Source organism: Oryx dammah, unplaced genomic scaffold (genome assembly GCF_014754425.2).
Source record: "Oryx dammah isolate SB20612 unplaced genomic scaffold, SCBI_Odam_1.1 HiC_scaffold_28, whole genome shotgun sequence".
NCBI lineage: Eukaryota > Metazoa > Chordata > Mammalia > Artiodactyla > Bovidae > Oryx > Oryx dammah.
In genome coordinates this window covers 29,262,157-29,277,136 of record NW_024070212.1, presented here as the reverse complement: position 1 = coordinate 29,277,136, position 14,980 = coordinate 29,262,157, and the positions used below count along the sequence as shown (strand labels likewise).

The window sequence follows — 14,980 nt, the reverse complement described above, 5'->3', positions numbered from 1 at the left end:
ATTTAAATAGCTGTCTGATATTCTGTGGTATGAGTGTTTACAGCTTATTCAGCTATCTCCCTTTGGATGGACATTTGTTTTCAATTCTTGGCCAGTGTGAAGGACTTTACAATAGGCCTCCTTGCACATATGTTCTTATATGTTGGTATGTTTCTTTTCCATGGATACATTCCCATGAGTTAAAGGATACCTCCATATCAAATGTTAGGCGATGTTGCCGGATTGTTTTCCAAATGGTTGTAATATTTCCCTTTTCTACCAGCAATGTATGAGAGTTTTCTTTCCCACATAGTAATACCTGTTGTGACTGTCTTCTTTTTTGTCAGTCTCATGGAAACAAAATGATACTTCATTTTTACTTTAATTTGCATTTCTCTGTTTTTGGAGTATCTTTTCTTACCCCTGATCAGAGTTTGCTCTTTAAGTTGAATATTCTGTTTTTCCATTGAATTGTTCATCCTTTTTCCCCTTGAAACGCAAATGACTAGATGTATAATGCAAGAATTGGTGCTTTTTTCCAACAAGTATGTACTAAGTTTGTGATTTAAAAAAAATTTTTTTTTTTTTTTTTTTTAATTTTTATGGATGTCCCCTTAAACCAAGTGAACTTGGATAGTGGTAATAGACATAAAGAATAATTTGAAAGCTAAAGTTAATACTTAGGTGGTAGTACCTTTCTCCTAGAGGAGGGCATGGCAACCCACTCCAGTATTCTTGCCTGGAGGATCCCTTGGAGAGAGGAGCCTGGCAGGCTACAGTCCGTGGGGTTGCAAAGAGTCAGACACATGTAAAGTGACTTAGCACACAGGCATAGCACCTATCATAGACGCTGCAAAGCTTGCAGAGTTCCTTCTGCTCACGTCAATGCAGAAGCTTCCAAAGATGGAAGATTTTACCTTAAAATTGTACTTTGGGCTTCTCTTAAAAGCCAGATCTGGCCATCTTGGGCCTGGTGACCTCTTTCTAGAGATGAGTAGCGTTTCCTCCTTTTAGACAGGATTTGTGCTCCTGGCTTTGCTCAGTCCCCTCAGGGTCCTGTTTTCTCTCTGCCACTAAGCTGAGAGCTCCAGGGTGTTTCAGGGCACATGAGCTTTTGTTTGTTTAGACTTGTTGTTTACTCCCTTAGTCGCATCTGACTCTTCTGTGACCCCATGGACTGTGACCCACCAGACTCCTCTGTCCACAGGATTTTCCAGGCAAGAATACTGGAGTGGGTTGCCATTTCATTCAGGGGATCTTTCCAACCCAGGGATCAAACCCGTGTTTCCTGCATTGCAGCTGGTTTCTTTACCACTGAGCTACCAGGGAAGCCCCTGGTTAGAGTAGTAGGTTATAGAATATTCACATAAGAAGGATATGGGTGATCCTTCTTATACTGATGACTCAAAAGTAGGACCTGAGATGGCTGCAGGTATCAAAGATACCTGTGGAGTCTGGCATCTGTTGGCATTTGAGTGTGTGCCGATTCATGGAACTTAGTGACTCACTGACCAAGTTACCAGGGTTGATTTCAATCCCTTTGCCTCAGCCCCTCAGCAGCAGTTGAGCCTGATGCCTGATTGTGAGCCTTCCTCCTGATTCTCTTCCCTCTCCAGGAACTTCCTGCTCTGTTTTCTAGTCCTCCCTGGGTTGTGGTGACCTCAGTGGTTCTCAGACGACTCAATCCCTGGGAAGATCCTGAACACTTCCATATTTGTAAATACTATTGACATCTCATTATTAGGGTCTGCTTTGCTTTGGCCTGAGTCCTCAGCTTTTGATTCATGGAACTAGCTGCCTGTGGACCATGGAGATCTCAGATTGACTATGTCCAGACCCATATGTCCCTCCAGCCTCCTCCTCCTCCTGTGTCTCCCTCCTATCTCAGGAATAGTCCCTGAAGCCAAGCCACTGCTTTCGGTATTGTCCTCGACTCCTACCTCTTCCCAGCCTACATTTGCTCTCCTGTCCGAAACCAAAATCTGCTAATTTTTTATTCTAAATATCAGATCTGTCTCCTCTTCCATCCTGACCACTGCCTTGTTCGGACCCTTGTCAACTTTGAATTGGACGGTTGCAATGGCCTTCTTCTAACTGGTCTCCCTGCCTACAGTCTTGCCTCCAGCAAATCCATCCTCCATTCCTGATGCCTGGGTGATCTGAAATGCAAATATGATCTTGCCACTCCCCTGCTTAAAACCCACCAACATGGGGTGGTTGTGTAACCACAGTGTAGCCTCTGGTGCAGGCTGGAAGTAAGTTACTACTCTTAACTACTACTGCTGCTACTAGTACTACTATTACTACTAATAGGATACTAATAATAGTAGCTAACATTTCTTGAGCATTTTCTATTGTGTTTTCACATGATTTAGTATCTTTTTAAGACAAATGAGAGCCAATTCAAAGTTTTCTGAATAGTATCACTCACTTGCATGGGGGGAGGGAGAGGGGCAGAGTTATAGGCAGAGGGCACCAGAGAAATGTCCATAACCATGAATGATCTTATTTATGCTGGTGAGCCTTAATAGTTCAACAGAGATGGCCATGGTTCCTAGGAACTAGGATTTGCTTTCATTCCCCTCAAAGCATGGAGGGAGGGTGGTCAGCTGTCCAGAGCGTGAATGTGTCTATGACGTGTCACATGTGGGGTTGTCCTCTGGCCCTTAAGTGCCAGTAAAGGAGGAGAGCTGCTGGCCTTCAGGGTCAGGTGCAGGCTTCATGGCTTGGCATGCAAAACTATGTGAGACCTGGTCCCTGCCCACCTCTGCTGCCTCCTGCCAATCCCTCCTTGCACTCTTCACTCTAGTACAACCAGATTGGATGTGATACTAATCATAGTGCACCTTACTGAGATCTTATGTGCCAAGCACTGGGCTAAGTGGACACCACAGTGTCGGTCTCTCCTGTGATCCACACAACCACCCCGGGAGATAGGTCTGCTGTTATACCCCCATTTTATAGAGGAGCAAAGTGAGGCTCTGCGAGGTACAGACCCAAAGTGACCCAGCTAGTGTCAGAGGGTGGTCCCCCCAGCTTCCCCCACTCGCGCCCCCACACTTCGGCTCACGCTCTGTGCTCCATCCTATGCCTGAATGACACCCATTCATCCTTCAGGACTCAGTTCTGACGCTGTTTCCTGGGGAAGCCGCCAAGTCTGAGCTCCTCCCCTCTGAGCTCAAGGCAGGGGCTGGAATTAATGTGTTCCCTCCATGCTCCTCAAGGCCTCTTTGAACCCCCAGCCTCTAGCACAGTGTCTGGCACATAACAGGTCTCTGTAAGTGTTTGTCGAGTTGACTAAACTGAAATCCAGGCACTGAACCTTGGGGTTATTGTCCTTCTGACCAGTTTTCCCTGTCTTCACCTTCTCTAGGCCCAAACAAGCTATTTGATCTCTGGAGAAGGATCCTTTCCCTTCCTGCTTTGGTTCTACCTGCACCCTCTGACTTCGGGGGGACACTGCTGTCTGATCAGCCACCTTGCCCACACACCCTGGAACCTGCACTCTGCCCCCTCTCACTCCTCACCAGCGGGCTGGACCTGGGATCCACTCCCCACCACCACCCTACCAATCAGCTTCTTCAGCTTCCCCCTCTGCCTTAACTCTTTCTGCTTCAGTGTTTATATCTTTTCTGTCCCAGATTGCCCCCACCCTGTCCCAGCTCTTCATTTCTTACTCTCTCTTCCCTTAGTCCTCCATCTCAACAGCCCACCATTGGACTTTTCTCCTCAGAAGTGCAACCTCCACCACCTGCTGCTTATTTAAAACAATCGTATTTAGTCTTGGGGAGGGTCCCCTTGCCTTCCCTGAAAACATTAAGAAGTCCTGCCGTCCCGGCCCGAGTCTCTGTCCCCAGCCCCATCCTGTCCCGCACAGAGTGGCTCTCAGACACCCTCCCCAGCTTGCTGCCCCCTGGCCCTCACTCCCCAGTCTCCTCTGCTCCCGGCAGCTTTGGGACCCCTGCCCCTGGCTTCTCCTCCATGCTGTATGGAATGAAGATTGCCAATCTGGCCTACGTCACCAAGACCCGAGTCAGGTTCTTCGGGCTCGACCGCTGGGCTGACGTGTGGTTCCCAGAAAAGAGGAGAATGAAGCCGGGGTTGGAAATGAGCAAACACCACAGGTCACTGCTAGCCACTATCTTTCATGACAGGTGTGCTTGTGTGTGACAGGGGTGTGCGAGAGGGGCCTGGGCATGTGGGGAGCCGTGTGACTGGGGCTTGCCTGGGCTTGGTGGGGGTGGTGTGGGGGCTCCCTCCTGCAAGGACTGAGGGGAGAGCAGGGAAGGAGCTAATTGGCCTGAGTTGAGGGGTGGGTTTCCTGAGCAGGGCTGGCACTTGGCCATCTTCCCCATTCTGTGACTTTCCCGAGGGCAACCCCCAGTCCTGTCTGCTCCTGCCCCAGCCCTGCCCGCCCTTGACTCCCGCTCTCCCCAGGGCTGAGTATATGCATGGGAAACATGGGGTGAATGTGGAAGTCCAGGGGCCCCACGAAGCCCGAGATGGACAGCTCCTTATCCGCCTGGATTTGAACCGCAAGGAGGTGCTGACCCTCAGGCTTCGGAATGGAGGAACCCAGCCTGTCACCCTCACCCACCTCTTCCCATTCTGCCGGACCCCCCAGTTTTCCTTCTGCAATGGAGACCGGGAGCTGCCCTGCCTCCTGGGTCCAGGTGAGTGGGCTCTCAAAGAGCCTCTGGTGGCCGGAGGCCTGCCCTAGGAGGGTCTGTTGCTTCAGGAATGTGCTATTGCAGGCTGGTGGGGCTTGCCTTGGGGTAGGGGCTATCTGGGGGATGTCAGGGTTGGGATGCTCCTGGGCAGCTCCCTCCCCAACCCGACTCACTTAGCTGTCTTCTCCTAGGTGAATGCTATGAGCTCCATGTTCACTGTAAGACCAGCTTTGTGGGCTACTTCCCAGCCACAGTGCTCTGGGAGCTGCTGGGCCCTGGAGAGCCAGGCTCAGAAGGAGCTGGCACTTTCTACATCGCCCGCTTCTTAGCCGCCGTGGCCCACAGTCCCCTGGCAGCACAGCTGAAACCCACGACTCCCTTCAAGCGGACCCAGGTCGCTCGCAACCCTGTGGTGACCAGCCGGATAGAGGAAGGAGAGAGACCCGACCGGTAAGTTCTCTGTCCAGCCCAGTTCAGGCTGGGGGGTCCCTCCTCACATCACCATGTGGGCCCCTTTCCTGACGGTGAGTTCTTAACTCCTCCAGACCTGAGACCTTTTCTAAGAAGAAAAGCGGATATGAGGACAGTGTGGAAAAGTTTCAAGTATTTTTGACTGTATGATGGATTATCAGATAGCTGGGGTGGTCGTGTTTCTCTCTCTTCCTCTCCCCCTCTCCGTCATAACAGCTTTATGGAAACAACTTGCATACTATACAGTTCATTCCTTTAAAGTGTACAATCTGTGATTTCCTTAGCATATTCACAATTAGGTCCTACCATCATCACAATCCATTTTGGAACATTTCATCACCCCCAAAAGGAGCCCATACCCTTTAGTTATCACCCGTTTTGTGCCCCCGCCCCACCCTCCGCCCCCTCGCCTCCTAGCCCTCACCAACCACTCATGTACTTCTTTCAATTTCCCTCTTCTGGACATGTCATGTGAATGGAATCATAGGTGTAGACATCTCTTTTTAATATGTCCAGGTGTTCACAAAATACTGAGCTATAAAAGCAAACTGTGAGACCACTGTGCTCTTTCTTCTAAAAATATATGTATAGGGGAATTCCTTGCGGGTCCAGTGGTTAGAACTTCAAGCTTTCACTGCAGGGGGCACAAGTTCTATCCCTCAGGGAACTAAGATCCCACAAACCATGCAGGGCAGCCAAGAAGTTAATTAATTAATTGGCTAATTAATTTAAAATATATTTGTATAATACATATTGACAAAGAAAAATGTCTGGAAGGCTACATATCAAAAAGTTAACAGTGGTTATCCCTGGATGGTAAGCATGTTGTTTATTTACCCATTTATTTATTAATTACCTATTTTCTGATTTTTTTTCTCTAATGAACATGTATTGTTTATATATGTATATAGATAACCTCACAGCTTGTGGGATCCTAATTCCCCAACCAGGGATCAAAGATAGACCCCCCTCTGCCATGGAAGTATGGGGTCCTAACCACTGGACTGCCAGGGAATTCCATATAGTATATATATATTTTTTTTTTTTCTTTTAATGCTTTCAAGTATCATGCTTTCTAAAAATGAAAATGGTCCAGCCTTGGCATGAGCAGCCTCATGAGACAGTGAGTCCTCTCTTCTAGGGCAAAGGCTACTGACCCCTTTCAGCAATAGTATTGAAGCAGGGCTTTGTGCCTAGCCCAGGGAAGGGCCTTCTCAGAGTCTCTGAAGGCGAAGGGTCTCTGTGTTTGTAATAGCTTTTCTTGTCCCCACTCCTGCAGTGCTAAGAACTATGACCTGGAGTTCAGTTTGCCACTGGGAACATACTACCCACCCCCCCGCCTCAGACAGCTGCTCCCCATCCTTCTTCGGGGAACAAGTATTTTCACTGCCCCGAAGGAGATTGCTGAGATCAAGTAAGTACCATCCGTCTGCACCCTTCACACTGCTTTATATGTTTCTTCTTTGCTCACTTCTTGTTTCTGCCCCATGCCTCTGTCCTCAGCCTCCCATGCTCAGTTCATTCATCCCCTGACTGGCCAACACACCATGTGTCAGGCTGCATTCAAGGTGAATCACTCACATGAAGGCCCTGACATTGTAGTTGGGGAAAGTGAGCATTTCTCATCTTATGTAGTGATGAGTACTATGAAGAACTAACCAACGTTAAAGCAGGGTAAGGGGTGGGCTGTGCTGTTTTGCAGAGGACAGCTAGTCCTGGCCTCTTCGAGGAGGTGACATTTGAGCAGAGAATGACATTTGAATGAGGTGAGGGTGTGAGTCATGGGAGGATCTTTGAGAGAGAGGGTGTTTCCGGCTCCAGGATCCACAATGCAGGTCTGAGGTTGGCGGGCAGGGACTCTCTTCTTAGAGGCCTCTGACCCCCATCTGCTTCTCTGCTCTTCTAGTCTTCCCTGATTCCTGACGTTTTCATAGTCTCAGGGCTGCAGGGGGAGAGGTGCTTCGGGACATGGGGTTTGCCTGACCCATCCTGTTCCTATCCCTCCCCTCGCATCTCCCCACCCGTCACTGCCAGGGCCCAGCTTCAGACAGCCCTGAAGTGGAGGAACTATGAGGTGAAGCTCCGGCTGCTGCTGCACCTGGAGGAGCTGCAGATGGAGCATGACATCCGGCACTATGACCTGGAGTCGGTGCCCATGACCTGGGACCCCATAGACCGGAACCCCCGTCTGCTCACCTTGGAGGTCAGGGCTTGGGTTGGTAGTAGGGAGGATGGACTCAAGTTAGCCAACCCACAGACTGTGGGCAGAACAAAAGGATAATGACGCTGTTCCTGTCCCAGAGGGCTCAGCAAGGAGCAGAATAGGCATCTAGGCCCCCAAAAGAGGTGTCAGAGCAGGGTAATAGGGAAGACGGGGATTTTAGCCCAGACTTGGCTATCACTTGGCTCTGTAACCTTGGGCAAGTCTTTCGCTATCTCTGGGCCTTAGTTCGCTCACCTGAAAAGCATGGAGCTGAAGTAGATGATTTGTGTTCTTTTTTGTTTATCTGTGTGGGTTTTTTTGGCTGCACTGGATCTTCATTGCAGTGTGCAGGCTTTTCTTGTTGCAGCGTGCAGGCTTAGTTGCCCTGCAGCATGTGAGATCCTCGTTCCCCCCACTGGGGATCGAACCCGAGTTCCTTGCATTGGAAGGTGGATTCTTAACCACTAGACCACCGGGGAAGTCTGGAAGATAATTCTTAGAGACCTCTCCAGCTTTCAGATGTTCAATGTGTATACGTAAGTCCAGAATTGCACATGAGAACGGATTCCTGCACCCATGTTCTGAGAAAGGCACCAAGTAAGAAGAGACAGCAAATGAGGACGATCAGGGAATGTTTCCTGCAGAAACTGAGTTTTGAACAAGATTTTAAAGGCAGAGTAGAAACTGAACTGGCCAAGAGGGCAGCTGGACTTACTGGGAAGCTGACCCCTGGCTCTTGAAATCGTGCCCTGGAGGGTTGCCAGGACTCCTGGACTGAGCATCTCTGAGCAGCTTGGGCAAACTTGTCCCTTCCCCACCTCCCCTGACTCTTGCCCTGCCTGGTGGAAGAGGAAAGAAGCAAAGCTCCCTGAACCCCAGGGTAGATGTGGCTCATCAGATCTTGTGTTTCAGGAGGGGGTCTCAGTGAGCCCTCCACTGGTCATCTTGGGCTAGAAGCTTGCTGGTGCTTTTGCTTCCTAGGTTCCTGGGGTAGCTGAGAGCCGCCCCTCAGTGCTGCGGGGTGACCACCTATTTGCCCTTTTGTCCTCTGAGACATATCACGAGGACGCTGTCACCTACAAGGGCTTTGTGCACAAGGTGGAATTGGACCGGGTCAAGCTGAGTTTTTCCACCAGGTAGGTGTTGAGGGAACCCTGAGCTGTAGGAACGTCTACAGATGGCCCAAAGGCCAAGAGAGGAGGGTGTTTCTCACCACAGTGAGTCGGACCCCAGGGACAGAGCAAGGGGGCGACCGTGAGGTGCCTCAGCAGCTTCCTTTCCTAGAGAATTGCTTGGAGGTCTGGGAAAGGGAGTGGGGTTGGGGTAGATGGAGAGAGTCCTGGCCTTTTATTGCCCACCCCTCCTTACTGGAATGCTTCCCCCTCTCCCTTCCCAAAGCCTCCTGAGCCGCTTTGTGGATGGGATGACTTTCAAGGTGAACTTCACTTTCAACCGCCAGCCCCTGCGGGTGCAGCACCGTGCCCTGGAGCTGACGGGGCGCTGGCCACTTGGGCCCATGCTCTTCCCTGTGGCCTCTCGTGGAGTCCCGCTGCTGCCCTCAGATGTGAAGCTCAAGTGAGACTGTGGGCAGGGGATCCAGGGCCACCTGAAGTATGGGTGTAGGGGATGCGGTCAGGGAGGCTTCTGGGACTCGACAACATCGTGTTTGTGGCACTCTGCCAGGCTGTACGACCGGAGTCTGGAGTCAAACCCGGAGCAGCTGCAGGCCATGAAGCACATCGTTATGGGCACCACCCGCCCCGCCCCCTACATCATCTTTGGGCCTCCGGGGACGGGCAAGACTGTCACCCTAGTGGAAGCCATCAAGCAGGTGGGGCCTGAGCCTGTGGCCTACAGTCTATGGCCTACACTCTGAGTCCCCCTGGAACCAAGCAGCTGTCCCCAGGTTCTGCTTCCTTCCAGCTCCCCAAACGCACTCCCCTGAGCTGGCACCGAGGGCCAGTGTGGCTCTGAGCACTGTGTGCACGTTGAGTATTGCACGACTCCACACTGCAGTTCGTGTCTCAGTCATGATTGTTGTGCTCAGTCGCTCAGTCGTGTCGGACTCTGTGACCCCGTGGACTGCAGCACGCCAAGCTGCCCTGTCCTTCACCATCTCCCAGAGCTTGCTCAAACTTGTGTCCATTGGTCAGTGATGCCATCCAACCATCTCATCCTCTGTCGTCCCCTTCTCCTGTCTTCTGTCTTTCCCAGCATCAGGGTCTTTTCCAATGAGTCAGCTCTTCGCCTCAGGTGGCCAAAGTGTTGGAGCTTCAGCATCAGTCATGGTAGCCTTTTATATTTACTGCAGCAGTTTTCTAGCATAAAGTCCTGTTTGGACTGCAGTGGGCTGGGGATCAGAACTTGCCTTTTTAGTCACTCCCTCCCCTAGCAATGGGAGAGAGATACCACACTGCGCCAGCCTGAGTCACAACCACACTTCTATGCACCACCCCCAACCCGGAGACCATAAGCTGCTTCCCACACTGTGCTTATCCCCACCCCAGGTGGTGAAGCACTTGCCCAAAGCCCACATCCTGGCCTGCGCTCCGTCCAACTCAGGGGCTGACCTCCTCTGTCAGCGCCTCCGGGTCCACCTACCCAGCTCCATCTACCGCCTCCTGGCCCCCAGCAGGGATATCCACCTAGTCCCTGAGGACATCAAGGTACCTAGGGAAGGCAAGCGGCCGAGGGACAGTGGGTGCTGCTCTGGGTCAGGAAACTAGGAGACCCTTATTCTGAGATACTCACTGTGTGACCTTGGGTGGGTCAAGTGCCCTCTCTGGGCTTTAGTTTCAGTTGTGTGTAAAGTGAGAGAAAGTAAATAAAATTGCCTGGGGGCCCCGGAGCCAGAGTGAGGGTGAAATTGGCGGTGAAGCCAAGCTGACTCCTTTCCCTGCCCAACCCTCAGCCCTGTTGTAACTGGGATGCAAAGAACGGGGATTTTGTATTTCCTTCCAAGAAGAAGCTGCAGGAATATCGCGTCCTAATTACCACGCTCATCACTGCCAGCAGGTGGGAAGTGTGTGTGTGTGTGCATCTCTTAATATTGTGTTAGTAAAGAGGTGGCAGGCTGGGGAGTTGGGGGGAGGGCTGGCCTAGGTGAGCATTCAGGTTTGACAGTCTGGGTGTGACCCCTGCCTGGCTTGACACCTCCCAGGTTGGTCTCGGCCCAGTTTCCCATCGATCACTTCACACACATCTTCATCGACGAGGCTGGCCATGCCATGGAGCCAGAGAGCCTGGTGGCCATAGCAGGTGAGGGGTTTGAGGGGCTGCAAGTATGCCCCACATGGCGTCAGAGAGGCCCCACCACATGCCTTTCTCCCCATCACTCCCCACTTTCCAGGGTTGATGGAAGTCAAAGAAACAGACAACCCAGGAGGGCAGCTGGTGCTGGCAGGGGACCCTCGGCAGCTGGGGCCTGTGCTGCGCTGCCCGCTGACCCAGAAGCACGGGCTGGGGTACTCACTGCTGGAGCGGCTGCTCACCTTCAATGGCCTATACAAGAAGGGCCCGGATGGCTATAACCCTCAGTTCATAACCAAGCTACTGCGCAACTACAGGTACCCCTCACCCTCTGCCAGCCCAGCTGTAGCCTCCATCCCAGTCCTGTTGCTCAGAGACTATGCAGTGCAAAAAGACTGTAAACTGGAAGGTCTCCTCTGCAGTCCCATCACTGCTGTTTGTAGATGGTGTGACTTAGCAAGTGCCCTCACTCTAGAGCAGTTTGCCTATTTGTATATCAGGGGATGGTCAGTGGTTCCCAGACACTGGAATATGTCTGAGGCAGGTCCCGGGTGAAGTTTCTAGGCAATCCAAGAAGAAATGAGAATAATACAGACAATTAATGATTATTCAAGTTAAAGAGCTGTGTACTTCCTTTAGTCAGAGAGTTCTTGCATCTGAAATGCTCAGTTGAGTTCCTAGGTGGGAACTAGTTCCTTAGATGAGTCCACTAAGAATGCAAACAAATGTTAGCTGTTGTGTTAGTACTGCTTGTATTTTTGGATTTTTTTTTTTTTTTTTTTTTAGTTCTACCAGTTTAATGCTACCAACCCATCTCCCTCCACCTTCATGCACACATGCTCAGGCATGTAACCCCATGGACTGCAGCCTGCCAGGCTCCTCTGTCCATGGACTTTTCCAAGCAGAATACTGGAGTGGGTTGCCATTTCCTCCTCCATATTTTTGGATTTAAACACATTATCTCATCTAGTAATGGTGATAGTCGGTGATACGTGTTTTTGTATTATCCTTCCTTGGCAAAATTGAGACTTGAGAGTGGGTCCCTAATTTCTTGATGTTTTCTTTTAAATTTGAAATCTGTGGATTGGATGCTTTCTGGAGCCACATTTGGTTCTGCTTTCTGTGGTTAACTATGTATGTGTTAGTCGCTCAGTCATGTCCGACTCTTTGCAACCCCATGAGGTGTAGCCCACCAGGCTCCTCTCTCCGTGGGATTTCCCAGGCAAGAATACTGGAGAGGGTTGCCATTTCGTGCTCCAGGGTATCTTCCCGACCCAGGGATCGAACCCAGGTCTCTTAGTGCCCAGCTGCAAAAGCTGTAACTGAATGAGTCTGCTATGCAGTGGGCAGGACAGGATAGTGTGTGAGTGGGTGGAGGAGCGCCTGCCCCTGTCTGGTCTTGTTCTTCCTTCCTCCTCCTCCTCCTAGGTCTCACCCCACCATCCTGGACGTTCCTAACCGGCTGTATTATGATGGGGAGCTGCAGGCCTGTGCGGATGTCGTTGACCGAGAGCGCTTCTGCCGCTGGGAGGGTCTGCCTCGACAGGTGAGGCTGAGCGGGGCTGGGGCTCAGGCTCCCCCCACCTGTTCCCCAGCCTCCCTCTTACTGAGGGTCTGGGTAGCAGGAGTCTCTGACTGGAAGCCACAAGCCCTGCCCTTAGTTACCTGGCATCCCCCATTCCCTGGAAGGGTTTGGGGGTGGAAGGGAAGAGAGTCAGGGAGGTCCAACTGAAGGTCTCCCCTAACCCTGTGTCCAGGACTTTCCAATCATCTTTCACGGTGTAATGGGCAAGGATGAGCGTGAGGGCAACAGCCCGTCCTTCTTCAACCCAGAAGAGGCTGCCACAGTGACTTCCTACCTGAAGCAGCTCCTGGCCCCCTCCTCCAAGAAGGGCAAAGCCCGTCTGAGCCCCCGAAGTGTGGGCGTCATCTCCCCATACCGGAAGCAGGTCAGGCCCTCAGTTCCCATCAAGGGAACATTCCCATACCTAGCCAGACTGCTAGGCAGAGGCTCCAGCTCAGGCCTCTCTGCTGGCCCCATATCTCAGAAGAGCTCAGAGGTCAGTTGTACCTCCTCTTTGCCCCCCAGCTCCCTGGCCTCCTGCCTGGCTCCCTCTTGTGCTGGGGTAATGGCAGGAGAGAAAGGCACCTGTCCCCATCTTCCAGGTGGAAAAAATCCGTTATTGCATCACCAAACTTGACAAGCAGCTTCGGGGACTAGACGACATCAAGGACTTGAAGGTGACCCTCACCACTGTTTCACACTCCCCCCCTGACTTCTGTTTCCCTCGCTCCCCCACTTCCAGACACCTCCTTGGGTCCCTGCCCTACTGCTCCTGGGACAGCCCCAGTCCCTGCCCCACCCTCGCTGCCTGAGACGGACTTGGGCTTTCCCCTGGCTTCTCACTGCTGGAGATCCCAAGTTGTAGGTCTGGGCTGGGGCCAGGAAGCCTGTGTGTTTAGCAGTTACCCCGAAGGATTCTTAGGATCAGGCTGATTTAAAGTCTCTACCCTAAGGATAAAGTCCAGTCTCCCTAGCCAGCCCGACCTGTGTGATCATGTCCCCACTCACCTCCCACCCTGAGTCAGTTGACAGCTAGCTCTACTCTTTCTCAGATAAGAATCACCTGGAGAGCTTTTAGTGCTGCCAGGGCCAGGGTGCCACCCAGCCAATTAACACAGCTATCCTATCTGGGGGGAGAGCCAGGGCAGCTGTTCTTTTATAGCTCCTCAGGTGATCTGCGATCTGCACAGCCAGGGTTGAAAGTGGGTACTGTAGGAATTAGAGGCCTCTCCGGTGGAAATTCTGATTCAGGCGGTCTGGGTTAGGGCCTAGAGTTACTTAAACAAGTACTGAGTGAAAGTCTGAAAAACTCTGCTGAGTTAGTATTCTTTGGAATCCTGTTTTCTTTGCTTAGAAGCCTTTCCAGTTCCCACCACTTTAACGGGATTCACTTTTCAGGTTTCAGCTAGCACAGCATAGTCCTGTCCTCTTTCCTGGCTCCCTCCACTGCGACAACTGTCCTCAGGCTCTGGTAGGCGGGGCTGGTTCCTGGGTCCCCTGCTGAGTGCCTCCGGCCCTGCCTCCCTCCCCTCTAGGTGGGCTCTGTGGAAGAGTTTCAAGGCCAGGAACGCAGCGTCATCCTCATCTCCACCGTTCGGAGCAGCCAGAGCTTTGTGCAGCTGGATCTGGACTTTAACCTGGGTTTCCTCAAGAACCCCAAGGTTGGAGGGCTGGTGGGCTGGTGGGTACTCCTCCTTCCAGGGGCCCCTTCCCTGCTGTGACCCCCACCACCTCTTCTCTCCAGAGGTTCAATGTGGCAGTGACTCGGGCCAAGGCTTTGCTCATCGTGGTGGGCAACCCGCTCCTGCTGGGCCACGACCCCGACTGGAAAGTGTGAGCATCCCACCCTCCGTCCCTCTTGATGGCTACAAGCCTTGTTCAGTCACTAAGTTGCGTCTGATTCTTTGAGACCCCCTGGACTGCAGCACACCAGGCTTCCCTGTCCTTCACTATTTCCCAGAGTCTGCTCAAACTCATGCCCACTGAGTCAGTAACACTGCCCCCTAGCCTAGGAGAGCTGTAGTTTTATGAAGCACCCTTGAGGCTCAGGTAATCTTCCCATCTGTTTTATCTTAACATCTCCATTTGCCAAGGTTAAGCAACTTGCCCCCAGGCATAGGCCAGTGTGCAGGACCCAGGCTGGGCCTCCAGCCTCTGCAGGCACTCGGCCAGCCCTGTGCAGCTGTGTATGAATGCTCCTGTACCCCACAGATTCCTGGAGTTCTGTAAAGAAAACGGGGGGTATACGGGGTGCCCCTTCCCTGCCAAACTGGACCTGCAGCAGGGGCAGAACTTACTCCAAGGTCTGAGCAAACTCAGCCCCTCTACCTCAGGTATGGCTGGGCCAGGGTGGGCCAGAAGAGGGGCAGTGCTGAGGGATGAGGTAAGTGACTAAGACAAAGCTCACCCCCTCTCTTTCTAGGACCCAAAAATCAAGACTACCTCCCCCAGGAGCGGGAGGGTGAAGGGGGCCTGTCCCTGCAAGTGGAGCCGGAGTGGAGAAATGAGCTCTGAGGACCGCCCACCTGACCCCGTCCCCTGCTGCTCTCAACAGGCTGCTAACAATTGGGGGAAGGGGCAGAAAGTAACACTGAAAAAAAAAATGTTATTCTTTGCCAAAGTCTCTTGTCTCCTCCTCAGCCAGGCCCCAGCTTTCTAAACTCCCAAGATGACCCCAGAGGGGAAGGTGGAACTGTCACACCCTGCCCAAGGCCAAACCCACCCCCATCCCTCCACCCCCCTTCCAGGGGAGGAAAGCCAGTGGGAGGCTACAGAAGCCACCCACAGGCTTCTAAGTTTAGCTTGTTCTCCAGACCACTCCCCTCACCCGCCTCCAAGGCCCAG

General features: G+C 52.1%; 1 protein-coding gene across 5 annotated transcripts in view; it reads left to right on the top strand.

Annotated features, from left to right (window-relative positions):
* MOV10 (Mov10 RISC complex RNA helicase) overlaps positions 1-14,756 on the top strand; it is a 27,033-nt gene extending 12,277 nt beyond the window's left edge. Inside the window, exons 3-22 of one of the 5 annotated variants that reach the window (XM_040231026.1) lie at positions 2,093-2,234; positions 3,353-4,133; positions 4,417-4,652; positions 4,841-5,099; positions 6,400-6,534; positions 7,155-7,323; positions 8,305-8,459; positions 8,722-8,898; positions 9,007-9,154; positions 9,831-9,989; positions 10,235-10,338; positions 10,484-10,581; positions 10,673-10,889; positions 12,001-12,118; positions 12,330-12,521; positions 12,739-12,813; positions 13,672-13,797; positions 13,881-13,969; positions 14,348-14,469; positions 14,559-14,756. In XM_040231026.1, coding sequence (XP_040086960.1) covers positions 3,961-4,133; positions 4,417-4,652; positions 4,841-5,099; positions 6,400-6,534; positions 7,155-7,323; positions 8,305-8,459; positions 8,722-8,898; positions 9,007-9,154; positions 9,831-9,989; positions 10,235-10,338; positions 10,484-10,581; positions 10,673-10,889; positions 12,001-12,118; positions 12,330-12,521; positions 12,739-12,813; positions 13,672-13,797; positions 13,881-13,969; positions 14,348-14,469; positions 14,559-14,650 — 2,844 coding nt within the window. In that variant the 5' untranslated portion in view covers positions 2,093-2,234; positions 3,353-3,960 and the 3' untranslated portion in view covers positions 14,651-14,756. Of the gene's footprint in view, positions 1-2,092; positions 2,235-3,352; positions 4,134-4,416; positions 4,653-4,840; positions 5,100-6,399; positions 6,535-7,154; positions 7,324-8,304; positions 8,460-8,721; positions 8,899-9,006; positions 9,155-9,830; positions 9,990-10,234; positions 10,339-10,483; positions 10,582-10,672; positions 10,890-12,000; positions 12,119-12,329; positions 12,522-12,661; positions 12,814-13,671; positions 13,798-13,880; positions 13,970-14,347; positions 14,470-14,558 lie in introns of all 5 variants that reach the window. The other 4 variants (XM_040231025.1, XR_005719382.1, XM_040231023.1 and 1 more) reach the window with 4 other exon arrangements.
* The last annotated feature ends 224 nt before the right edge of the window (positions 14,757-14,980 follow it).